Source organism: Hippoglossus stenolepis, chromosome 16 (genome assembly GCF_022539355.2).
Source record: "Hippoglossus stenolepis isolate QCI-W04-F060 chromosome 16, HSTE1.2, whole genome shotgun sequence".
NCBI classification, from domain to species: Eukaryota; Metazoa; Chordata; class Actinopteri; order Pleuronectiformes; family Pleuronectidae; genus Hippoglossus; species Hippoglossus stenolepis.
In genome coordinates this window covers 2,866,832-2,892,337 of record NC_061498.1, presented here as the reverse complement: position 1 = coordinate 2,892,337, position 25,506 = coordinate 2,866,832, and the positions used below count along the sequence as shown (strand labels likewise).

The window sequence follows — 25,506 nt, the reverse complement described above, 5'->3', positions numbered from 1 at the left end:
GGGACATCACTGTTTGCTGTCGGTTGTTTCTAGTTCAAGGCCAACCTGGAGAAGACCAAGCAGAGCCAGGAGACTGCCAACAAGGAGCTGGTCAGCGAGGTCAAGGGCCTGCAGCAGGCGAAGACGGAGTCCGAACACAAGAGGAAGAAGCTGGAGGCTCAGCTGCAGGAGTTCATGGCCAGAGCCACCGAGGGAGAGAGAGCCAAGGGAGAGTTGGCTGAACGCTCACACAAGCTGCAGGTGAGATTTAATCTTCCTTAGTTTGCACTTATATTATGTTATTTTATATTTATATATATATATATATTTAACTCACACTGATAACTTGGCTTGTACCTCTGGATACAGACGGAGTTAGACAACGTGTCGTCCATTCTGGAGGATTCAGAGAGGAAGGGGATCAAGATGACCAAAGACGTCTCTGGACTGGAGAGTCAGCTGCAGGACACACAGGTGATCGTCATCCTCTCTGAACATTTAACATTAGCCAGATTTTATCAATTCTTTCTGTTCAACTAACTGGACGATTGTTATTTATCTTGTAGGAGCTGCTCCAGGAGGAGACCCGTCAGAAACTGAACCTCAGCACTCGTATACGTCAGCTGGAGGAGGAGAAGAACGCTGTGCAGGAGCAGCAGGAGGAGGATGAGGAGGCTCGCAAGAATCTGGAGAAGCAGACGTTGACGCTACAGGCTCAGGTGGGACATGTGGTACAAGCAGACAATGTTTAAAGAACTTTTTGTTGCTGGTTTTTAATCCTGGATTATGTTTGTTTTTTCTTCTGTGCGTAGCTATCAGAGAGTAAGAAGAAGCTGGAGGACGACGTGGGAACAATAGAGGGCCTGGAGGAAACTAAGAAGAAGCTGCAGAAGGACCATGAGCTGTCCAGTCAGCGCCTGGAGGAAAAGACCATCGCCTTTGAAAAGATGGAGAAGACAAAGACTCGCCTGCAGCAGGAGCTGGATGATCTCACTGTCGATCTGGATCACCAGAGACAGATCGTCTCCAGCTTGGAGAAGAAACAGAAGAAGTTTGACCAGGTGAGAAAGGATTTTTACTTTTGTTAACTTTTCTTAGTCAATCATCAAAATACCAAACACAGTTTTCGCACAATTACAATTTGTGATCTGCTCTGAATTTGTAATCGTCCTCCACAGTTGCTGGCTGAGGAGAAGAGCATCTCAGCTCGCATCGCTGAAGAACGGGACCGCGCTGAAGCTGAGGCCCGAGAGAAGGAGACCAAAGCTTTGTCCATGACCAGAGCTTTGGACGAGGCACTGGAGGCCAAGGAGGAGCTGGAGAGGGTCAACAAGCAGCTCCGTGCTGAGATGGAGGATCTGATGAGCTCCAAGGACGATGTGGGGAAGAATGTGAGTGTTAGAGGATCAAGCAAATACATATTATCATGACAATAGAGTCGTAGTTTCATCAATCATCCCCTTGTTTGTCTCCTGCCCCTCAGGTCCATGAGCTGGAGAAGTCCAAGCGCACTCTGGAGCAGCAGCTGGAGGAGATGAAGACTCAGCTGGAGGAGCTGGAGGACGAGCTCCAGGCCACGGAGGACGCCAAGCTGCGTCTGGAGGTCAACATGCAGGCCATGAAGGCCCAGTACGAGAGGGACCTCCAGGGCCGGGACGACCAGAACGATGAGAAGAAGAGAGCCCTGGTCAAGCAGGTGCAGAGCAACACTTGACCCTGATTAACCACATGTTAACAAATGTAATCCCATCCCACTAAAGACTTTTACTGGCTCCTCCTTCCAGGTGCGGGAGATGGAGGCGGAGCTGGAGGATGAGAGGAAGCAGAGAGCTCTGGCTGTCGCTGCCAAGAAGAAACTGGAGATGGATTTGAAGGATATCGAGGGTCACATAGAAGGAGCCAACAAGGCTCGAGACGAAGCCATCAAACAGCTGCGCAAGTTACAGGTACAGATTTGATACGATCTGTATGAATCCGTATTGCTTCGTACATATTCTCCATTCATTCCTCTTCATCCACTCCTCCCTCAGGCCCAGATGAAGGACTACCAGAGGGAGCTGGAAGACGCCCGAGCTTCCAGAGATGATATCTTTGCTTTATCCAAGGAAAATGAGAAGAAACTCAAAAGTCTGGAGGCTGAGATTGTGCAGCTGCACGAGGTACAGGATGGTGCTGCTCTTCAAAGACCAGTCTGTGATCCAGACTGGGACATTTGATATGTTTGACATGGGTTGTGTTGATTTATGGGTGATATATTTACCGTATATTCTCATAACTCAAACTTCTGAAAGGTCCCTGTCGTCGTTCACCTCTGACCTTTCTGTGCAGGATCTGGCGGCGTCTGAGCGCGGCCGACGCCACGCAGAGCAGGAACGAGATGAGCTGCAAGATGAGATTTCAAACAGCACCTCCGGAAAGTAAGTTACACTCACCCAACACGAACACGACATGGAATCTGTCAACAGGAATTCCTTCAACCTGCACCAGAGAGGGGGTATAACTATAGTAGATATCTATTAGTATTACAATTATTTAATACTACTCCCGGAAATTGAATCAACCTTGTGTGGAGGTTGTAAGATACAGCAGAAATCATTTTAAATGGCAGCACAGCCTGAAAGTAGTTTATCTGTAGCTAAACCAGGAATATCCCAGTTTACAGACATAGTTTAACCTGTAACAGGCAAATATTAATTTAAGAACGTTCACATCCTGAGCTGGAGTCAAGAGGAACCTTCTGAAACCTAATGATCTGTAGTGATGTTACTTCCTGTGTTAGGATCAAAGTATCACAGTCACGTTCTGACCTCATCGTCTGATCTGTGTGTCAGGTCGGCTCTGATGGACGAGAAGAGGAGGCTGGATGCTCGTATCGCTCAGCTGGAGGAGGAGCTGGAGGAGGAGCAGGGAAACATGGAGCTGCTCAACGACCGCTTCAGAAAGACAACCATGCAGGTACGGTGCAATACGGTACTGAGGGGTTTGGCAGAGTTAGAGAACGCCTCGTGATTCCTCATCTCCTTTACGCAGGTGGACACCCTGACCACAGAGTTGAGCGCGGAGCGCAGCACATCCCAGAAGAGCGAGAACGCTCGTCAGCAGCTGGAGCGTCAGAACAAGGATCTCCGGGCCAAGCTGGGCGAGCTGGAGGGTTCGGTGAAGAACCGGTTCAAGGCCTCCATCACCGCCCTGGAGGCCAAGATATCCCAGCTGGAGGAGCAGCTGGAGCAGGAGGCCAAGTGAGACACGTTCACTCGTCTCTGAACAAATGAAAATAATGACGGATGTAAGTTTAACACTGAACTCTTCTGGTACCTCTCTCCATCGAAGGGAGCGAGCAGCCGCCAACAAGATCGTGAGGAGGACTGAGAAGAAGCTGAAGGAGATCTGCATGCAGGTGGAGGACGAGCGTCGCCATGCCGACCAGTTTAAAGAACAAGTACGTCCGTCACTGCTGAAATCGACTCTGTTGTTTTTAGCTTTTTACCTTAAGTTCATCGTCTGTTCTCACATGACTTTTAACAGAAATATTCTATCATTGGATTTTGAGTTTTATCTCCAGATCTCTGATGTTTTCCTGCCAGTTTCCAACGTGCATGTTACACCTCATCTTGTTCTCTGATTACATGCTTACGTGTGTGTGTGTCTGTGTGTGTGTGTGTGCAGGTGGAGAAGGCGAACTCCCGTATGAAGCAGCTGAAGCGTCAGCTGGAGGAGACGGAGGAGGAGGCCACGAGGTCCAACGCCTCGCGCAGGAAGCTGCAGAGAGAGCTGGACGACGCCACCGAGGCCAGCGAGGGCCTGAGCCGTGAGGTCCACACACTCAAGAACCGCCTCAGGTACGAAAACATCCGCTGACATTTACAATTTTTAGCACATCAGGGTTTTTTTCTTTTTCTGTGTTCACACCCTCATTCTCTCCCGCTCCTGCAGGCGCGGCGGCCCCATCAGCTTCTCCTCCAGCCGCTCGGGCAGACGCCAGCTGCAGGTGGAGGGGACGTCCTCGGACCTCGTGTCTGACGACGAGCTGGAGAACAAGATAACCGACAACAACGCCAACGAGACGCCTGTTCCCCAGCCGGAGTAGGAGAGCGGCGGCCTCCACTTTGGCTCTTCCATTCACCCCATCACCTCTCAGCTCGCACAGAAATACCCAGAAACTCCCGGCTTTAATAAGGCCCCTGCCCTTCAGCCGCTCCAGCACTTAATGAAAGGCCCCTGCAGCCACCGCCCGGAGAGACGTGCTCTCTCCACACCGCACACAGCATGATCTCACCAACAACCCCCCCGTATTCCTGACCCGCAAACCCTAAACCTTTGGCAGACACCAGCAGTTGGACCTCCAACTCTTCCCTTCTTTTTGACCTCAACCCCCCTTGTGGGGCCACAGGACTGTATAAGAGCAGTAACACTCCCTAAAACCCTTTGAGCACACGTTAGAAGTGAGTGAATCTGATTCAGTGTCAGGATGATAATTATCCGGCGGTTTCAAAACGCTTCCCGAATGCTAATTTCACGGCATTGTGACATTTGAAAGGAAAAAGGACGTGGACGAAAGCAAACGACCTTCAGACTCTATTTTTCCATCGATCCACCGCAGTTTGTGCATCATAGGAATTTAGTTTTGTTAGTGGACCTGTAGCTGAATAGTATTTTTCCTCAGTCCTCTGCCGGGATTGTTCGCTTGCCTTTAGGAAAGTGGCTGTGCGCTGCCTTGCTGCCTCAGTGCTACGAACGCGTCGCTCTCTCGCCCAGTGTTGGTTTCCTCTCATGTTCGACAGTAGGTCAGTGTTGACTTGTAATTATTCAGTACGAGTGCTGCTCGCTCTCTTCTTCTTCTGCTTCTTTTTCTGTGCCTTTTCACTCACTTGAAGCCCATTAACGCCACGTATACTGTTCATATATTGAACCGTGCGTCATATCGTGAAGGTATTTTCATAAAAAGATTCATACGTTTTGCATATGAAATGAAATATTAGCGGGAAACCTTTTGATTTTTCTTTGATTTCTCTCGTTACGTCCTACAGCTTTGACCGTGTGTTACAGTGATGATTGACATGTGGAACCGTCGGGGATTCTTTGTAGATGGGTGCTACGACTTTTCTTATTAATACCTTTTATACTTGTTGAGTTATTAAGATTTAAAAACAAACCCATAGGCGTCAGCTGTATTTATATATCTGCTATTGTATACAGTGCAAACTCCATTCATATTTCAAAAATGCTCAGTATTGCACAATGATCGACTGAACCTGTGCTCACTGTCATGACGTGTACAGTTCATGAGATGTTAGAGCGACATAATGCATTAAAGTCTATGGAGCCAATTCACCCCCTTTGTTTCTTCACTCTTTTTACACCTTTTTCCTTCTTTTATCGTCTCTTAGGTGTTTTTGATTACTTACTTTTACTTTTGATGCTTAAACTGCAGTTTGCTAGTAACATTTCTTTGCTTTTATCTTATTTAAGTGGAGTTTTGCTTGTTTAATTGTTGTATTTTTACATCTTTTGGGATCTGATTACTTCCTCCACCACTGATGGATACATAGAATTATTGAAATCTTAAACACAATGTCATCCAGCCATTCGGATGCTGCTGCTGTAGTCAAGGAACTAGATAGTCCAGAAACAGCTCGTTCACCAGATGAGTTAAGAACCAAAGGTCTGATCCTGAGGAACATCAGGCCGAACACACACGGTCACTTTCCCTCTGAGTGATGTTCTCTCTGTCACCGAGGAGATAAAGACACTGTAATGCGCCGAGTTGTGGAAACAACTTCTCTAATCCTCCATCATGTGACTCATAGTAATAATCACTTAATAATGAAGAAGCACTAGCGTCAGTCCGACCGACCAGTCAGACCACAAACCCTCACACTGACACAGCATCCTCAGGTAAGGCTCACCGGGTGAACATCATCATTATAACTTTATTTATTATATATTATTTTATAGTGTTTCATATTTATCCTGTAGTTTAAGTTCCCTTTAAATAATTAGTCTTATTTCTACATGTGAGAGAAATCTGTGCCTGTCACCACATGAAGTTAATTTCAAATTACAAATGTCTTGTGATGTCTTGGAAAAAAGTTTAATTATGAGAAATTTGATATTTGTTATTTCACCAACACCTCACTTGTGCTGCTGCTGAGTCACTGAGCGTCTCAGTCTGTTTTTTAAAAAAGGGTGAAAACCATTTGTCAACTGTGTCTAGAGACAATTAACCAAACCAGACAATGGACACAGTTAATTGCAGGTTTGGGGAAATTGCCGGACACAGTTGTGACCTTCATTCATTCACTCACATCCAATATTCAAATGCAAATGAGCTGTTGAATCACAGTGAGGAGAGTTTTCCTATAAATACGGACTCACACGGTCCTGTTCTCCGCGCAGGGCCTGACGGAGGTGACCCCTTGCGGAGCCACACACACGAGGACAAACAGGGGGGTTTTATTGTGTGAGGGAGAAGCTCGTGAGATCGTTGTGATGTCTGTTGTGGGCGCGCAGCCTTTCATCAAACCAATGCAGGCGCTACCCTCCGTGTCCCCCGGGATCCAGAGGAGACACACGCTCCCCGCGAGCGAGTTCCGACCCCTGAACACGCAAGATGCCATCAGCGTGTTTGAGATCGAGCGAGAAGGTGAGTGATGAATCTCTAACCCGCAAATCTGACGTTTCTGCCGCGTCGCAGCGATGGAGCGCGGTGCGTAAAAACCACGAAACGCAAAGACAAATCTGTACATTTTAACTTAATTTAGTCATTTACAGATTTGTTTCTTTGTATTTACTTGTCAGTGAGAATGTGTTACATTTAAATTCTGCGTTCAGTCACTTGTTTATTGAGGGATTTGCGCCGCCTCGGCTGTGCGTAAAAGTTGTGCCAAACCATTTTTGCGCACGGGCCAATCTCCCTCTCTCTCTCTTTCTTTCTCTCTCTGTCTCTCTCTCTCAGCGTTCATCTCAGTGTCCGGGGATTGTCCCCTCCACATGGACGAGGTGCGTCACTTCCTCACGCTGTGTCCGGAGCTGTCCATGGGCTGGATTGAGGAGGGTCGGCTGGTGGCGTTTATCATCGGCTCCCTGTGGGACCAGGACAGACTCACCACAGTAAGACCCCCTGCTTGTCCTCCACCTCTCAACAGTAAAATGCAAAACCCTCATCCACTCCACCACTGATCTCTAACCTCTCTGCTCCAGGACGCGCTGACCCTGCACAAGCCCCGCGGCTCCACCGTCCACATCCACATCCTCGCCGTGCACCGCACCTTCCGGCAGCAGGGCAAAGGTCCCATCCTGCTGTGGCGCTACCTGCAGTACCTGCGCTGCCTGCCCAGCGTGCGCCGGGCGGTGCTGATGTGCGAGGACGTCCTGGTCCCCTTCTACCGCAAGTCCGGCTTCAAGGTGCTGGGCCGCTGCGCCATCACCGTGGGCAACCTCACCTTCACGGAGATGCTGTACCCGGTCAGCGGCCACGCGTACATGCGCCGCAACAGTGAAGCAATCCGCTTCCCCCATCACCCCCTGACTCTGCCCCTGACAAAGACTGATGAGCATGATGGCGTATGACAAGCTGCTGCTGATGGTTTCAAACCAGTGAAACCAGTGATGTGAAACCTGTGTGTGTGAGGGTTTCTTCAGTTCTGCTCTCTCTTCTCTGTTGGACTCTTTTGTCCCCTAACCTGAGGCTCATCGGTTTATCTGGTGTGAAATTCTCTTTCTGTGTAATAACTATAATAATGATAATGATGTGTAATGTATACATGACTTTGTTAGACTCTGTTCTGTGAGAGTTGTGTGTTGCACTTACTGGAGCTCCAGTGTTTGTGATGGACATATGGATTTGTATAGTAAAGCCGTCTGCTGCTTAGCACCTTTCTGGACTGACGTCAGGAGGCTTTAGCTCGACCACGGCTCCTCCAGCTCTATTAGAGCTTTAGCTGTTGTACTTAGAGGAGGATCCACTGGTCAGTTTGACCTCGTACTCAAACCAGTCCCAGGTGTTTGGTTAGATGGTGTTTCAGTTTGTGAATTATTTTTCTAAGTTTGTGTCTGTTCCAGTATCACGATTCCAATAAAAGGTTTTCTACTGGGTTTTTTAAGAGTAAAACAATGAATGTGTTTGATTTGTCCTCCCTCAGACATTTCACCTGTTTGTCCGATCACGTAACTACAGCAGATCCTTCTGAATACTTTCTGTGGTGTGATATCCTGCCAGGCTCCACAGAGCAGACGAAGCCTCACGCTCTTGACTGGAGCTTTAATCCATGACACGTCCTCGAGCGTCTAATCCACTAACGTTCCAGGTCGAGCAGCTCCGGCTCCTCTGAAGGTCAAACTGGGCTTTTATCAGGTGTCACCTCAAAAATGACCCAGAACTCCGATCAGGACGTAAAGTCTGATTCCAGAATATTTAGACGTTATATTGTGATAATTGTTTTCCCTCCATCTTATCAATAAAATATCAAGTGTAACGAAAATATCATTTCAGGTTTTTCATATGTTGTTTCTACGAAGATGAAGTCAGAGACAAACGAATCTGTCTTTTAATTTTATCGTTATGAATATTTTGGCACTCAATCACATTCTGGATTCAATCAGACGCTTTATAGAACATTTCAAATTGACTGATGAAGAACAGGACAAAACAAATTCAATAAAACTGATTTTAAAAGTTACACAAAACAATAAAAAGAACAATAAATAGAAGAAATGGGCTTGGGTTAGATTTGGGGTTAGGGTTGGGGTTTCAGCTGGGGTTAGGGTTATAGGTGTTGTGTTTGTTATCATGGTGTTAACACAACTTGTCCTTATTTATATATCAATTTTCAATAACAGCGATAAAGTCTGGATCATTGTTTTTCTCTTAAATCAGTAAATTATGGTCCCTGCTGCTGGTATTGTCGTTTGAAGAGGGAGGAAACGGGGGGCGGTGCCACTGAACAGCGGCGCTCTAACCACCAGTTGTTGACATGATTGCAGAGCAGGTTGCACAGGAGAGTGCATGAGAGAGGAAATGTGCACGTGCTTATTGTGAAAAAGGTTTCAACCATCAGAATAATGATAATAATAATAATCCAGCGAGACAAAGAGGAGCTGCCAATTATCCCGTACATCACCGGTCCAGTCAGACGAGCCGTTTGTGCTTCTGTGACCTGTGCAGATGTTTTCCAGGCTGTTCAGCATCAGGGCCGTCATCACCTTCACTTTGGCCTCCACATTAAAAGCATAACCCCACCTTTGTGTGAGATGACACCGGAGAACATCCTTCATCCTTCTCCCTCCTCCAGACGCAGGGTTCGGCCACTTCAGCCTCCAGACAGGCTCATGTGCAGTAATCCCACAAAGTCCTCTCCGTCACCGGGTAATCTGTCCGACAGAAATCCCATCTGAGAGGCAGCAAGTCCCCACATCCACATCCTTCACTGTCAACCCCCCCCCCTCGCTGTGGGGGTCAGGTGGGATGTTTCAGACAATGACCCGACCGCCATCACCTTGGTTTTCTCAGCACATTGAACCGTGTTCGTTTCACAACTGGTGTGCTCGCTGTTTACTGTATTTTACTGATTTATTTATACTTTATTAAAGCAGCAGTTATGATAACGCTTCTGTCAGGGAGTCCTCGACAAGATAAAGTAAAAAAGTTTCAAATATAAAGACGATCAGGGACAAGATAACACACATAAACATAAGGAGCCAGATTAAACGGGTCCTGATGCCATTATTTTTTTATTTCATTATTATTATTCAACTTTTTTATCATCTGTTTCACTTTTCTTTGATTTGAACTGATGTATCATTTTGTTCATTATCTTATTTTATATCCAAAGGCTGTTTTGAAAAGTGTTATATAAAAAACGTTATTATTAATGTTAACAATGTTTTTATTGTTATTGCAGTTGTTGTTTTTTCAACGTCCACGTGGTCGTTTATTGGACACGTGCCTCGTCCATGCAGACGCAGGAGTCTGACCTTCTTAAATTTAGCACACTGGTGCGTGAGTCATATTTAATCTGTATCCTTAATCCATAATTTCCAAGCATAGGACTCGTCGGGGTTTACGAGCATCGAACAGCTATGTTGACATGAGGTGTTAGAGACAGAAGGTGACTCACCGTCTAATGGAGGAAGTCGTTTTTTGGACATGGGAAGATACAATATGTCTTCTAAAGTTTATATAAACAACCATAACTGTAACTAGCATTTCGTGATGTTGACAAATTAAGATAATGACAAATGGGAAGTTATAAATTATAATTTGTCTGGAAGAATGAATGTGATATGAATGGGAACCCCTTGAAACAATTGTTGAGATGTTTGACTTAAAACCACTGAAGTCAACCTGATGGTGGCGCTAGAGGAACAGTCAGGGATCACCCACCCTGAGCAGCTGTGCAGAATTTACATAAGTGATTTGCACTGAATAAGCAAATAGAGAGAGAGAGTAAATATTTGAAATAAGAAGAGAGAGAAACATGGGTGTGAACTTTGTGCAGTTTAATAATAACTTGTGGAGGATTTAGTTTGACAAACAAACAAAAAACATATAAAACATTTCCCCCATTTTCACAGAAAATCCAAAACAGGAAGAAAAAAAAATACCAGATCCACCAAAAATTAAATGTTTTTTTGTTTTCAAAACTCTGAGACCATTTCAACGTTTTATCTATTTCTTTACATGTACATGTTTTGATGTTCGGCCTCTAGCAACAGCGGCTGTGTAACATCTTAATCAAGCTGCACGTCTAAAATCGGTTGTAGGAGGAATTGAATTTGTAGCCCGAGTACGACGGAGTGCTCTCGGCGTCTGTGGAGGTCACAGGAAGCAGCAGGAGCCCGGTGCTGAAGTCTCTCCTGCACCGATCCATCGCCTCCTTGTAGGTCATCTTCTCTTTAGTGACGGGGTCGACCAGCTCTTTCGTGTGCGAAGCCTCGTCCTCCAGCTCACTGGCAGTTTTGCTGTCAATTAAAGTGTTGGCGAGAGCTTCTTTGACAGTGAGGCGACCGGGTCTACTGGGATCCACCAGCCCGCCGGTCAGGTACTGCGCCTCCATGTACCTTTTAGCATTCTCTTGGGGGATGTATCCTTTCTGCGCTGCCGGTCCTACTGCGAGACGGACTTTGGTCACAGGATCCTCGACTCCAGTGAAGGCCTTCTGGGCATTCAGAAGTTTATACAAGTGACCCTGGTCAATGAGACCATGTTCAACTGCCTTGTGGACGGACAACTTGTCCTTTTTGTTGAGATCGACAATTCCTCCGGAGGCTGCCTGAGCCTCAAGCAGCTTCAGAGCTGTATCGACATCTATGAGTTTGCGGGTGAGAGCGCTCCTCACCGACATGCGGCTCTCGGTGGTGGTGTCAAAGATACCGGAGATTGGAAAATATTCATCGCCTGCGGAGGCGACGGGAACAGAAGCAGAGAGGTTGTTGGAACTGCCACTGAGGTGACTGTTGAGGCTGGTGTAGGAGGTCCGAAGAGAGCTTGGCATGGTGTTCAAGGGAGAGGCTGGAGCGGCTTTAGTGGGTGATCTCGGGGGGGGTATTATCGGAGGAAGGACAGGCGTTCTGGTTTCCCCCGCGACGAGGAGAGCAAACTCGGAAATGGGCATTTTCCGTTCCTTGAAGCGGGCAAGATCGTAGTGGCTCAAGCGGCCATCCCTCAGAGCATCCTTGACTGAGTACTGCTTCCCGCTCTTTCGATCCTGCAAGATTGTCGTCTCCCCATCCGGACCAGTTGAAGTGATTTCCTCCCAGTCGCACTCTAATTCCGCCAGGTGGATGTACTGCTTGCGATCAATCAGCCCCTGCACGTAGGCGTCATAGGGAGACATGTCTCTGCCGGTTTCTGGATCCAGGATGGAGATCTTCGTGGAGAGGTTTGTTTCTCTGGTGTGAGTTTCACTATGATCCTCGGTCTTGACTTTAGTCAGCAGCTCGAGGATCACCTGCTCCCTCTCGTGTATCATGTCCTTTTCGTGGAGGATCTCTCTCTCCAGCCGTTGTACCTCAGAGGATGACTTGAGACTCCTTTGCCGTGCGTACTGGGTTCTCTCACTCATCAGCTTGGACTGCTGCTGGAAGGTGATGCTGATGGTGTGTTTCTGAGACTCCAGCATTTTGAGCTGTCTGAGAAGATCCTCTTTCTCCCTCTGGAGACCATCTCTGTTGCCGACGAGAGACTTCCCCTCCTGAGAGGTCACAGAAGTTGACGTCTGTATATGAACAAATTTGATGTTGATGTTCTGAACATTATCTTCCTGGTCCCGTCTGAGATTTCTCTCCTGGGTTACCAGCTCTCTGAGATGATCCCTCTCGGCCTCCAGCACTGGGTCTTTCTCCACACGCACAACTTCTCGGTAAACAACCTTCTCCAATGACTTTTCCTTTTGCAGGAGTTCCAGTTTGACCCTCAGGTTGCGTATTTCTCTCTCCAGGCGGCTGATGTTGTTGCCCTCTGTCTCCATGTTAACACGAATACCATCAGTGAGCTTTTCCAGCTTTGGATCCCTCTCCACTTTCAGCACCTCCTCGATGATGATCTTTTCCTCAATGGGCGCCGGAGAGTTTTCCAGCTCAAGAATGCGAGATCTGATCTGCCTGAGCTCCGACTCCACTTGAATCTTCCTCTGACGATCATCCATCTGAGCCAGAGCAGTCTCCTTGTCCTGAATCAGGGCTCTGAGCTGTCTGACCTCTAGCTCAAGCTTCCTACGAGCTTTCAACTCATCATCCAGGTTCTTGTTCAACTTTTCGTGGTCCAGGATCTGCTTGGGGTCCTTCTGAAGACGCACCACCTCCTTCGTTACGATCTTCTCCTCTGGCTTTTGCCTTTCAAGAGTAATATACTGGTTCTGCAGGTCAAAGAGACACTCCTCCACACTGCGGCGCTGCTGAATCTCTTCTCTAACATTCCTCCGAAGTCTGTCAGCGTCTTTCTCCAAAAGAGGATCGTCCTCGTATTTGATGACCTCTTTATTCACCAGTTTCGTCTCCACTTTAGATTTTTCCACTTTCAGCTCATCTCTCTCTTTGCGTAGGCGGGTTAGCAGCTCCAGGGTGGTGTCGCAGTTGAGTTGCAGACGGGAGACTTGGTTGCCGAGCCTTTGCATTTCCCTCACGACCTCTGGGCTTTTCTCTTCCTTGATCACCTCTTGGGTCACCTCCTTGTACTCCACCTTGGGTTTCTGAGCGCGCTGAGCAGTAAGAGAGGTCGTCACCGTGGTGATTTCTATTTCCACATTGGTGCGGTTTCTGTCAGAGTCCTGCAGCTCTTTCTTGAGACGCACCAGCTCTACTTCCGTCTCAGGATCGACTCTGTAGATCTCATTGATGATCTCTTTAACCTCGACCTTTTGCTTGAGCCTGTCCAATTCCCCGTAGCGTAGCTGAAGGGTTGTCAAGTCCCTGATCAAGATAGTATTCTCATCTTTCTCCTCTCCTAAGGCCATTCTTACTTTCTTCGACTCCTCCAGCGTTTCGGGGTCTTGCTGGACTTGCTTCACCACCTTCGTGACTATCTTTGGCTGGATGGTGGGAATGACCCTCTCTAGTGTGTTGATCTGGCTCCTCGTGCTAAAAATGTTATCGTTTAGCGACTTGCACCGAGATTCCTCCTCTGCAATATCACCCTGGAATATGAAAATGGATCTCAGCATCTCCGGATCCTTTTCAAGCCTCACAACCTCCTTCTTGACGATCGTCTCCTTGATTTTTTGTGTCTGCTGAGACAGAAGTGTGAGCTCGGTTTTCACCTGAACTCTTTCGGTATCTCTTGTTTGGACCTCCATTTTTATCCTCTGCATCTCCTCTCTGATCTTGGCTGCCTCTATATCAAGCTGTGGGTCTCTCTCATATTCAGTCAGTACCTTGGTCACTAGTCTAGGTTCGATCTTCGTCAGCTGTCTTTCCAGACTGATGACCTTCTCGTTCATGAATTCGATCTCTGTGTGGGTTCTTGACCTCTTAAACGTTTCCTCCTGGATGCGCTTTTTCAGGGATTCTAGTTCCATCTCCAGTTTGGGCTCACGATAGTACTGCACCACCTCCTTCTCCTCCAGCCTCTCCACTCCTCTCCTGTTCCTCAGTGACACAAACCTCAGGCGGTACGTTTCCAGGTCTTTTTCCGCATGTAAGCGACGATTCACCTCCTCACTTAGCTCCTTTTTCAGGCTATCGCTTTCCTTCAGGTCCTTCCTGTCGCTCTGCAGCTGCAGCTGCTGACTGCTGACGACCTGACTGACTTTCTCTTCATTCTGAAAGAACAAGGGAAAGAGAAGGTCACTGACTATGAAGTGTTTGTGTGGATCATCATATGATTGTACTGTAACATGGCTGTTGTTGATATATTTATTCCAACTTCATCATACCCTGGCTTTTATGCTCTTCACCATCCCCAACTGGTTGAGTCGCTGGTTGTTCTCTGCCGACACCTCAGAGAAAAGGTTCAGTAGATCTTTTTCCTTTAGAGGAAGCACAAGACAAAATTAGTTGAGACGCTAATTGTTGACCTAAACTTCATCTGTAGGGATTTGTCCACCACCTCACCTTTCTCTGCACAGCCTTAGCCATAGTGGAAGTTGAACGTTTCTTAACATCAACAACAACTTCATCATCCTCCTCGTCATCATCGTCATCATCGTCATCATTGAGAGTGCTTCGGTAAGTGTTTGACCTCTTCTCGTACTCCTGAAAGGAAACATGTTTTACATTATGTGGTTGCAAATGGTGAATGAAAAGCTTCAGAGGCGTGATTCCCTGTGGGTGTGCCGTTTACACTCTAAACAGGCAAAGCTAACGTTTTATATTTTAATGCCATATGATCATTTATACCATATGATTGTGAAGGATTTGTTAATAAAGATAAGCTATAGATTCTGTCTTTAATCTCGTTGGTTGCAGAAGTTAATGCATTATTACACAACTGGACGTCTCAATTTAGTTGCTACATCCTCATTTGAAGACCGATTGCAACTGTCCCATTTCGAAGGAACTTTACCGGCCCCACCTTTCCTAGAATTCATTTTTGCTTTGTTGACAAACTGGTTTTCAAAGAGGTATCGTCAAATCCTCGAGTATCACGCTGCAACTCAATCGAAAAGCTAACGGTAAACACATTAACAAAAACCAAAGGTGCATTAAAACTTCCTCTGTTGCTTGGCTTTAGATTGTCTCTGCAGCTCCGTTATATGAGAAGACATCGTGGAAGATGTCAACCTTGATCTTGACCTTTGATCGATCAGATCCAAAACGTAACTAATCTGCAGATAAACTCCCAAGTCATGATCGCACCAGGTTACACTCACATTTAAGACGTTCTGCAGATCGAAGGAAAGATCCTTGACTCGATCCACATCCCCGGATTTCTTCTTGATGTCCTCGATCACTTTCTGAACATGGGACACAGTTTAATGAGACAAAGCAGTTTGATACGTCTCAGTTTAACAGTCTGTTTGAGTTGGTTTATAGAAGTTGGAGGCGGGTTGATTTAAATACGACCACTCACCTTCTGGGAGTTCTGCTTGGCTGTTATCTGCATCACGTCATCCGTGGGTTTGATTGCGTTATTGGGCAAATTAACCAGGAAGAAATCCAGCGACTGATAGGTGTTCTGGAAATTTTGGTTTTTGTTGTTTGCCTCCTGTATGAGAGCGGACCTGAAGAACAAACAGAGAACAAACACTCGTCAGGAATGAAAGACAAATCTGACAGGACGTCAGAAGAATTAAAAAACCATACAGGCAACGAATCTGTTTCCTCCCCCCCCACTCACCTTTCTTGGAGCTGGTTACTGACGTTCGTGTAGCGGTTCTTCAGGCGTCTCACCTCGTTCTCCTGCCGGTGGATGTCGGGACAGTATTCATTGAAGCTCTTCTGCAGGGAGTTGCACGCCTGCTCCGTCAGGTCCAAGTCTTTGCCTAATTGATTCAACTCAGGTTTCTTTGCGGCCACATCCTTACGCATTGCCTGTTTGACGACATAAAGAGAAGGCAGAGATATAAAGTAAAAAAACACACATGGGACATTAAATGTTCTGAGCCTATGACTGAGATGTTTCTCTGCTCGTACCTGCAGCTGCTTCTGGCGACTCAGGAGGACGTTAGGTTGATCCAGAAGGGCGCCATCTTTAGTGAGCTGGTCCTCGAACCCAGAGACAGAGACCTCCCCCTTCTGTAGTTGTTTTTCCAGGAACATGGAGGCTGAAGCTCTGGGGAAAGCAGAACGATAATAAATAAAAAAGGATTTCAAACTGAAGGACATATTTCAAGGATGTGTTATAGGTCATTCAATTCTGGTGCAGATCAGGGAACGGATCCAGGAATTATTCATCACTTTCTTTGACATTTTCACGGACTCTCAGGGAATAATTCCTGGATCTTGATGAAAGAATAAGGGAACTAATTTCTAAGTGTGTGAAATTCAGTGAATTGATTGAATTGAAATGGGAGGTATCCGCTCTACTGAGTTCTACTTTTACACTGATCTTACTTTTTCTCATAAAGACCCATGAGGGTGTTGATGTTGTCGATCTTATTATTGGCAGCACTGAATTTTATCGGCAGGGTGGAGGAGGTGGGTCCCAAGGGTTTCGTGGCCAGAACCGGATCCATCTCTCTCTGGACCCTCGACTTCTCGGACTCCAGCTTCCTCAGGCTCAGAGAGGATTTCTGAAAGGCAAAGCGAGAAGACGTCACTGACACGTCTGAACACGCTGAGGACGATGTATGATAATGAAACTGTAACGTAGGCGACGTTATTAGAGCGTAATGTTGTCGGTGTTCACCTCATGCTCTTGCAGCCTGTTTGCCAGGTCTTGTGTGGGGTTGCGGTTGTCGAGCGGGGCCCTCAGGCGGCTCAGGATTTCTTTCTTGAGCTTGTCCAGGTCTTTGTTGATCCGGTCTAAGTCACCGGCGAGCTGCGCAGCTTTGGGACTCTCTGGAGCACTTTGCACAGCGGCTGAGGACGAGCAAAAACAATTCTACATTGGAAAGTTGGAAAAGGACGTGTGTGTTCCGGGTATTACTCATGTTGTGTGGACAAAAGCAAATCCTCATAACACAAATCCATACATTTTAAGGTGAAGACAGGTTTTGAGGATATGTTAAGGTTGTGTGTCTGTGTGTCTGTGTGAGTGTGTTTCCTCTCACCAGCCTTCTGAGGGCGAATCACCTCCACAGTTTGATTCCTCAGTGAGCCCATTAGTCCAGATCTACGATTCTTCAGGTCCGTCAGTGCTCTGTCCAGACTGAGCACACACACACACAAACAGACACACACACACTCGTCAGTCACAGGATTATTAATTTGGTAAGTTAAGTTGAGTTTCCACGGTTTTTACCCTTTGACTTTCTCCAGAGACTCGGCATCGGGCGGTGGGATCATGAAACAAGCCCCAGGAAGCGTTTTGATGCGCCCGCTGCTCGTCTGGAGCTTCCAGTCCTTATTATCAGAGTTGGACTTCAGGATGAGCTGGTCACCACGACGCACGGTGTCCTGAGACACAACAGAGAAGACAACAACAAGGAGATGATGACAGTGACAATGTGTGAAGGGCCCAAGCGGCCGTGTGTGAATGATCCTCTCGTACCTCCTCATCGGCCCAGTCACACAGCGACACCACCGCCATGGGTTTGGCGGGCGTGGTTCGTCGTAACTTCAGGGGCCAAACTTTGCCGCTGGTCTCCCTGAGGGACGCCAGGCGCTGCTCGTTCCTCTTCAATGCTGGTTCGTCTCCCTGAAGGTACCATGGAATTAGAATGAGAGGGCCGTCCACTAACCAGAAGGTCGGTGGTTCAATCCCCGGCTACTCTAGTCAAGATACTGAAAACTAAATTGCCACTGACGGTTGTGCAGGAAGATTAAAAGTACATTAACACAGTGTATTTACCATTTAGAGCAACACAAGCAGATATTGTTATCTGAGCAGGTTGAAGTGCTTCTGCTGATCTAACATAAAGTCCAGATACCAGGTCTGAACTGTGCCCTCGCTGCAGCATGAATACCCCCCACACACACACACACACAAAGCCCTTACAAATCAAGATCCTTCATATGTTTAAGAGTTCACGACACACTAAGGAGCGTCCCTGGCTCCTCAGGGTCGGGACCCGAGGAGCTGTTTGTTTATCCGTCCCTTATCTTTACCACTCTGCTGGAGCCAATCCCAGCTGATACTGGGTGAGAGGTGGCCTAGACCCTGGAGACTGGAGAGGAGCTCAGGGCCGACATACAGGTGTGTGTTTAATGGTTGTGTAGTTTCACAGATGTGTGTATTCCAGGAACGTGGACGTAAACCTGCTGCTGCATCTGAGCATTCGCTTATTAAAGTGTCACATACTTCTGTGCGAGTGCTGATAGTTTTATCAATGATGAGGCGAGCATGAGGCTGTGATGACGGATGTGTCAGACATGACAAACATCCAGTGTCAGAGACTTAATTATAGTCTCTCTCTCTCTCTTATAATCACTATGTCTGCACTGAAGAATCTGTAACTTTTGTTTTATAACTCAAACTTGAGGTTTATTCCAAAAACCATATCTTAAACTTTTTAAAACAAACTCACCCTGAAAAAGTTAAAACGACAAAACCTGCTTTTCAGACAAGTCGCCCACAAAACTGCTGAAACTGAACAAACAGTGTGTGTCAACACGGGGGGGGAGGAGCCTGATTGTTGTTATAAAAACTAGTAGAACTGAACAGGTCACTTTTCACACAGGTTTGCTCAGCTCTCCTTATTTGGACTTCCACTTCCCTGTGGAATGTCTGAACAAAACTTTAGTCTTCATAATTCACACCTGACCCCTGACCTTCACCATCCATCCATTATCTATACCGCTTATTGTTTGAGGGCCTTGGGGCGAGTTGGAGTCAAACCAAGACGACATAGGGCGAAAAGCAGATCACCCGGATTCGAACCGGGAACTTTCTTGCTTTGAGGCCACCACACCACCACCACCTGCCTCATTAGGACCAGTAACAATATATTTTCTCTGCCTACAGCTGCTGTTAAAAACACAATGTGCCGACCCCTTGGGGACGCTCCCCCTTCCCACAGGAACCCTGACGTTGTGAAACCTCGTTGTACCTCCAGTGCGAGCAGGATTTCATGGTTGCTCTTCTTGGTCAGAGCCTTTGGGTCCATGTTGGAGTTGAGTCTCTCCAGGGACTCGGACAGCGTCTCTGCATCCAGCTGGAACTGCAACAGACACGACGTAAAGGATTTAGCAGAGGAAAGTTGTCAGAGTCGGAGGCGGCGAGGGGACGTCGCAGGTCCTGTACCTTCTTGTAGTCTTCGATGTTGTCCAGGTGTGTTTCCTGGGCCAGACACAGGTTGAGGAAGGACTGCCACTCGCTCTGCACAGACTCTTTATGAGCCTGAAGAAAACAAACGACTTCAGTTCAGTTTAACTAATGCTTGTGTTGCACTGTGGTGATTGATGCTCATGTGTGACCTGCGCACCTTGATCGTCGGGGTTCCAGGATGATTCACCTTAACCAGACGATCTCCTGACTCGTGCAGCTCGTTGATCTCACTCTCATGAGCGAGCAGCCCATTGTTTTTGAATTTCTATGCAAAAGCATAAAGAGGGATGAAGGAAACATGACGTGGTGTTTAAAGTATTCAAATACATTTTTCCCAGTAGCTGAGCCGTTGCTCTGTGCTCTACTGGTTTCACAAGTTTGATCACTCGCTGGCGCTGCTGGGAGCAAGAGGATTATGCCTGAAGATGCACTGTACAAACAAAGTTTTAATGTTCCTCTGATCTAAATCTCTCTCTTCATACAGAGGAAATCCCCACCATCTGTGCACATGCACCACTCGGGCCCCTCACCTCATACTCCGTGCGGACCCCCGGGGGGTCGACCATGCGGTCGCTCCAGTCCCTCTGGAGGATCCTCTCCTGCTGCCCCGACAGGTAGACCAGCTCCTTGCTGCAGGTCTGCATGTACTCGTACAGAGAGGACAGGTAGCTGCGCCTCTGCTGGGATCTCTCCTGTAAAACACACAAAAGATGCACGTCAGATATACACACATGTATGTGCACACGCGTGCATGAACTCAAATGATCTCCTGCAGACACATTTAAGCCTTGGAGTCAACAAGTGAAGAAAACTACTCACGAGAAGTTTGGCATATTGCTCTTTGACGGCGGCGTACTGCTCCTGGAACCAGAGGAGAAGAAGAAACATGACTGATCCTGCTTGTGGTTCTGCACAGTGCACGCACACGCATGTTGTTGTGTTACCTTCGAGTTGGTGGTGCCGGGCTGCAGCTGGACGCCGTAGGCTTCGATCTCCTGGTGCAGGATGTTGTGTGCAGCAATCTGCTTCTCCACATCAGACAGTTTGGGGCCGTATGGTTCTGACTTCAGCTGTTTCTGTAAAACATGACACAGCAGAAAACTCTTCAGCCCCTGACACCGAAGATCAGGTTCAGATCTTCTCGTGTCTGATGTTGTGTCCACTGACCAACTTGTCGTCCAGCAGAGGACCCCAGCCGATCTTCTGTGCCAGGTCCAGGTCCTGCTTCTGGTCATACAGCTCCCTGTAGGTGGTGCAATCCTTTGCCCAGCGCTCGTGCAGATTCTTCACACTGAAAACAGGAGGATCAGGAGTTTCAGTGGGTTCTGAGTGGACATGTGGACAATAACGTGGGAATCAGAGTCTCGGCTCGATGAAACTCACTCTCTCTCTATCTCGTGGACCTGTGGGTGCCCCAGCTTCTTGGCTCTGTCCACGTCCATGAAGAGATCCTTCAGCAGCCGCTCGGCCTGCGTCAGGTCCTCTGCGTTCTCCTTCTGGTGGAGGAGCTGCTGGTGCTTCCGTTCGCGCTCCGTGTCCTGAGGAGCAGCAGGAGCAAGATAACACTGATGAAACCCTTTCACCTTGGATTAGCTCCATGCACAAACACAATTTTCTTGTATAGGTTAACCTGCTTCTGATTCAGACTCTTACCAAAGCCAGATGCTCCTCTGATCGCAGGATGTTCTTCTCCACCTGGTCTGCATTCTGCTGCATGCGAGCGATCAGCACGGCCAGGTCGTTGGCCTGAATCCTGAGAGACAGAGAGAGACGAGGGTCAAACATTTAACTCTGCATAGAAACTTGAGTGATTCACAAAACAAATTCCTAAATGCACGGTTGGAAATGTTGTGCAAATGTATTTCTAGTGTGTTTTAGCTCTTAATTACTTTCCAAGCACAAGAATGGAAGGATACTTATGCAGAAATTTAAAAAAGGTGTGAGTAAAAACATGCATCGGGCGGCAGAGTGTAGAATATGAATTATAACTAGTCCATATCCTATTGGGTAGTTTAGTCTTATTTTAGAAGCTATGAACAATCTTAATATTCAAAGCAACAAGTAGCAAAACATGTCAAATAAATGTACTGGAGAAGAAAGTACAGTATTTGTCTGTGTATTGTTGTGGGACAGAAGCATCAAGTTGCATCACATGTACATTTTCATGTTAAGTTCAAAAACCTGTTAAAAACACAACATGAGACATTTGGACACACGAGGAAGGACAGGACAGGAAAGTCAGAGTTTCAGACGTGAACATTAAACCCTCGTCTCTCTCCGCCGACCTGTTTGTGTTCTCTGACTGTTTGTTCTGTCAAACCTGGCGATGTGATCTGAGAGCCAACTATTCATCCTGACACACCCTGATCCAGACCCAAGGGACAAATAGTCGAAGGGGGAGTGTCGCCTCCCTTCAGCGGCCAAGAATGTGACACAAACATTCCTGCTGAGAGGAATCCAGCTCTTATCAAGATGCAATCAGCCATTAAGACTGATAGGAGGTGGAGGGGTGGGTCACTTCCTGCACTGACTTCTTTATTGCATAAGTACATTTACTTGAGTTTTGAAACACATCCGAGGTCCCATGTTGCAGCCGTGTGGTGAAAATAAATATAAAAACAGCCTTTTTTCCTCCATCAATCTGCCACAGAATCTCAAAGTTAATGCAAAATGTCACACTGAGGGATTAAAATCTGACACATCGCATTGACACAAGTGTTCAGACACGTTACTCAGAGATTTCAGCCTCCAGTCTTCTTCAGTGTGGCTCAACAAGCTTTGCACGTTTGGATTTGGAGCTGCTGCAGCTCTGTCAGGTTGGACGGGGGTTGTTCCAGCACACCACGTCTCCCCAGAGATGTTCCGCTGGGTTCAAGTCCCGGTTCTGGCTGGAACCACTCAGGGTTATTATTGTGTAGGGAAGTGAACCTTTGGCCTGGTGTGAAGTCCTGAGCCTTCTGGACTCAGTCCCGATGTCCTCAACTTGAGGACAAACAGCCTCGTCTCATCGGACCAGAGAATCTTGTGTCTCACAGTCTGAGAGTCTTTCAGGTCCAGTCCCTCGGCCATTAAACCCAGACTGATGAGGTAAAGGTTCTTCTTCTGGAACTTTCTCAACAAGCGACCTCTGGAACTCAGTCCGGATTAAATTTATGAAAACTTCTGTCAATGTGATATTTCATTTTTTTCCGTTCTAAGAAATGTTACGAGTTTATATTGATGCTTTACTTCACAGTTATGAGCTCTTCGTGGTTTTTGTGCACAAACTAGGAAGCTCCATGTTATTGTAAATTAAACTACTCATGGGTTTCTACATGTAAACTTTGTATTGTTTAATAATGTGAGATTTTAACAATATTTAGGTGAAGGCTTCAGAGTAATTCCTCTGGGTTTTCTGCCTCTCGTGCACTGTGTTTTATTATTGGTCATTTTTCTATGTGGTTAAAATCTGTGCTGAGTAAAATCTACAGTTTTAACTTAAACAAACCCAACAAAAAATATAAATAAAGCTGAAACAACCGGTCGATTAATGAATGAGTCAGATTTCAGAAAATAATTATCAAGAGTTTGATAATTATTCTTTTATAAAAACAATTTGCTCCTCAATCATCATATATATATAAAATAGTTAAATATCACTCACACTAAAATGTTGCCTACACATTAATGAAGGTGTAATAATCTAATTATAATATGTCAGAGGAACCATGTTTCTGCTTTGAGAACTTAAGTACATTTCCCTGATTGTACTTTTGTACTTCAGCCTCATTTTGACTGTGGGCTTTTACTTGTAATAGAGTATAGTTACTGTGGGAAGTAGTACTTCTACTCGATTAAAGGATCTGAGTACTTCCTCCACCCCAGGCTCTTATCTCTGCTGCAGTGGTTCAACACAAACCCCCTCCCACCCCCACTTCCATTCCAGCTCATCAGTCACAGCACAGACGAAGCTGCAGGACCCTGCCCTGCCACTCCCTCGTTCCTTCACTGCCTCTGTCAGTCACTCACAATCTCAGGCCTCTGGTTTCGTGGCGCGCCCACAGAGAAGGAGCACTGATGTTCAACAGTCATACCGAGAGGAGGAAGAGGAAGAGGAGGAGGAGGACGAGGAGGAGCGGGGCTGGGTTTGCACAACATCTCAGGACAGGACACATTTATTACCATGTGTCACTTCATAAAACAACATCAATGACAGCGGCTCCACGACAACACACACACACAAACCACTGTGTGTTACGGTGCATCACAGATATAAAGACACACTGTTGACCTGTCGGCTTAATGAGTCACATCAGTGGCCGAATGGGTGTCGGTGCAATTCCGTGAAACACCCCTTGGACAAAGATACAAATGAATGCAATGTGGTTAAGGCAGGTAGGCAGGTGAGGTGGCATCAGTGAGTCAACAGCAGAAAACTGAAGGGAGGTTCATTCATTCCCCACACGGCTCCTCCGCCTTTCAAAGAATGAGCGAGAGTCAGAAATCTGTGTTAAATACAGATTCTTTCTGACAGAAGGATCATTGTTGCTTTCATGTGACACCTGAGGTGCATTGTTTCTGTGAGGGGGGGGGGGTGAAGCAGCCGGTCCTGTGCAAACATGAACCGGGAGATAAGTACCCGCATGAAGCAGATTCAGCCCTGGAGCGTGAAAACAACAAAGTGTGAGGCAGCAGGAGACAAGAGAGAGTAATTTAAAACGAGGAAACCTGACACACACACACACACAGACACACACACACACACACACACACACACACACACACACACACACACACACACACACACACACACACACACAAACACACACACACACAGGAAGCTGTCCCGAACTCACTTGCTGATCTTCACTTGTGTGTTTTCCTTAGGCTTCGACATCCTGAGCGTCCAGGCCCGTCCCTGTGATCCGAGGCCGAGTTGTATTTCTTCCCACTCACTCTCTCACTCACTCTCTGACTCTCTCCTCCTCTCACTGCTCACAGTGTCTCCCCTTCCAGTCAAGTTAAGGAGCGTCCACCTGTCTCAGCTCCTCCCAGAACCAGCAGGTGTGTCGGTGGAGGAGTAGACCGGGTGGACCTGTTCCACTCACGTCCTCCCGCTCTGACTCGATATTCCAGTGGATCGTCCTCCCTGCATGAGCTCCAGTTCTTTAATGTGTGGTTTTGATCCGGGTACAGGTCGTGACCCCTGAAAGAAAAGAGCCTGATGTGACATTTTGCACTTTCTGATCAGTGTTGTTTAGTTTCTCACTTTAAATACACACCTGTCTGTATTTGAATGACCTGTGAAGCTGTGTTATCAGTTTCATGCTGCACAAAACAATGTAAAAGCCCTCAGTGCTTTCCGAGTGTAGGAATGCAGCAGAACTAGTCGCGTGGCTGGAAATCAAGATGGGGATCATCGCCTGCTCATTTCCACATGACGCCAAATGTCTTTCAAGGATTTCATGTGTCATGTGTCGTGTGTCACTTATCTGTTAAAACACCTTAAATCAAAGTTCTGTCAGAGAAGCATGAATGAAAACAGAAAAGGGAGGAGAAATCTAAATGTTATTTTATATCGAGAGGGTTATGATAAGATTAAATCAGATTAGGGGGGGGGCACAGGGGTTTTTCATGCTGTAACAGAGATTGGAAGCCGGTGAAATCATCAGTGTCTCTTTAATTGGTGGCATATTATGATCAAGCTGAAACCTCGAGAACTGGTGCAGCCAGTGTGAGATGGATGATTAATTCCAGTCGTTATCAGACACACACCCTGAGCAGTCACCGCTGTGGCTCATAGGAGTGAAGGGCTGCGAGAGGAATGCAAACTTCACCTGCTGCCAAACAAAAGCCGATAGTGATCGACTCCGCAGTGCACGTTCAGTGTCCCATGAGAGGGTGTGAAGGTTTGTGTTAGCACAAAACCCTCATGTGCTCTATTCTTACTGAAGTGGGTGGCGTGGGGGGGGGGGGTTTCTTTTAACACCTCAGTGGGCAGAAAAAGGTTGAGCATGCTGCTCCGTCTCATGCTTGCCGTGGGTGTGTCCGACACACACCCAGAGCAGTTTCTCCTCAAACCCACACCCACATACCTGCAGACGGAGGGAGGGTTGACAGGAGGGAGAGGGTAAGAGTGAGTGACAGGCCGAGCGAGTGGTGAGAAGTGAGGGAGGCATGCACCTCCTCACTTGGCCTTGACCTTTGCTCCCAGCGGCGCTGAAAGCTGCTGCGATGTGAAGTGA

General features: G+C 47.0%; 3 protein-coding genes across 6 annotated transcripts in view; 2 read left to right on the top strand and 1 right to left on the bottom strand.

The window, feature by feature from the left end:
• Positions 1 to 5,310, top strand: part of LOC118123159 (myosin-10) — a 44,058-nt gene extending 38,748 nt beyond the window's left edge. For all 4 annotated transcript variants that reach the window (XM_047343988.1, XM_047343990.1, XM_047343989.1 and 1 more), the window contains 14 exons: positions 34 to 240; positions 349 to 453; positions 546 to 698; positions 792 to 1,040; positions 1,158 to 1,370; positions 1,463 to 1,675; positions 1,764 to 1,925; positions 2,010 to 2,138; positions 2,308 to 2,396; positions 2,811 to 2,934; positions 3,010 to 3,218; positions 3,310 to 3,418; positions 3,646 to 3,818; positions 3,913 to 5,310. In XM_047343988.1, the coding sequence (XP_047199944.1) occupies positions 34 to 240; positions 349 to 453; positions 546 to 698; positions 792 to 1,040; positions 1,158 to 1,370; positions 1,463 to 1,675; positions 1,764 to 1,925; positions 2,010 to 2,138; positions 2,308 to 2,396; positions 2,811 to 2,934; positions 3,010 to 3,218; positions 3,310 to 3,418; positions 3,646 to 3,818; positions 3,913 to 4,066 (2,289 nt within the window). In that variant the 3' untranslated portion in view covers positions 4,067 to 5,310. The remainder of the gene's footprint in view (positions 1 to 33; positions 241 to 348; positions 454 to 545; positions 699 to 791; positions 1,041 to 1,157; positions 1,371 to 1,462; positions 1,676 to 1,763; positions 1,926 to 2,009; positions 2,139 to 2,307; positions 2,397 to 2,810; positions 2,935 to 3,009; positions 3,219 to 3,309; positions 3,419 to 3,645; positions 3,819 to 3,912) is intronic.
• A 436-nt stretch (positions 5,311 to 5,746) lies between these two features.
• On the top strand, positions 5,747 to 8,089 carry LOC118123157 (serotonin N-acetyltransferase). Its single transcript, XM_035180337.1, has 4 exons — positions 5,747 to 5,874; positions 6,376 to 6,622; positions 6,935 to 7,089; positions 7,180 to 8,089. The coding sequence occupies exons 2-4, from the start codon at positions 6,469 to 6,471 to the stop codon at positions 7,546 to 7,548; spliced, it is 678 nt and encodes a 225-aa protein (XP_035036228.1). The 5' UTR covers positions 5,747 to 5,874; positions 6,376 to 6,468; the 3' UTR covers positions 7,549 to 8,089.
• Positions 8,090 to 10,459: 2,370 nt separating this feature from the next.
• Positions 10,460 to 24,399, bottom strand: evplb (envoplakin b). The gene is made up of 22 exons (XM_035181254.2): positions 24,118 to 24,399; positions 20,936 to 21,035; positions 20,666 to 20,820; positions 20,450 to 20,573; positions 20,227 to 20,358; positions 20,102 to 20,143; positions 19,813 to 19,974; positions 19,440 to 19,547; positions 19,259 to 19,354; positions 19,065 to 19,175; positions 17,567 to 17,713; positions 17,318 to 17,472; positions 17,127 to 17,224; positions 16,763 to 16,935; positions 16,468 to 16,646; positions 16,048 to 16,186; positions 15,752 to 15,945; positions 15,485 to 15,635; positions 15,285 to 15,368; positions 14,527 to 14,667; positions 14,349 to 14,441; positions 10,460 to 14,234 (listed from the first exon to the last, which is right to left on the bottom strand). Exons 1-22 carry the CDS (start codon positions 24,156 to 24,158, stop codon positions 10,725 to 10,727), a joined length of 6,135 nt encoding a protein of 2,044 aa, XP_035037145.1. The 5' UTR covers positions 24,159 to 24,399; the 3' UTR covers positions 10,460 to 10,724.
• Between the last annotated feature and the right edge of the window lie 1,107 nt (positions 24,400 to 25,506).

What these genes read in the sequence shown, in the direction of transcription:
- evplb (XM_035181254.2), bottom strand. Translation starts at nt 24,158, where the DNA reads ATGTCGAAGCCTAAGGAAAACACACAAGTGAAGATCAGCAA. An exon ending in ACACAAGTGAAGATCAGCAA is followed by an intron (nt 21,036 to 24,117) that starts GTGAGTTCGGGA and finishes TCTGTCTCTCAG; the next exon opens with GATTCAGGCCAACGACCTGG. An exon ending in CTGGAACCCCGACGATCAAG is followed by an intron (nt 19,355 to 19,439) that starts GTGCGCAGGTCA and finishes TGTTTTCTTCAG; the next exon opens with GCTCATAAAGAGTCTGTGCA.
- LOC118123157 (XM_035180337.1), top strand. Translation starts at nt 6,469, where the DNA reads ATGTCTGTTGTGGGCGCGCAGCCTTTCATCAAACCAATGCAGGCGCTA. An exon ending in GTTTGAGATCGAGCGAGAAG is followed by an intron (nt 6,623 to 6,934) that starts GTGAGTGATGAA and finishes TCTCTCTCTCAG; the next exon opens with CGTTCATCTCAGTGTCCGGG. An exon ending in ACCAGGACAGACTCACCACA is followed by an intron (nt 7,090 to 7,179) that starts GTAAGACCCCCT and finishes TCTCTGCTCCAG; the next exon opens with GACGCGCTGACCCTGCACAA.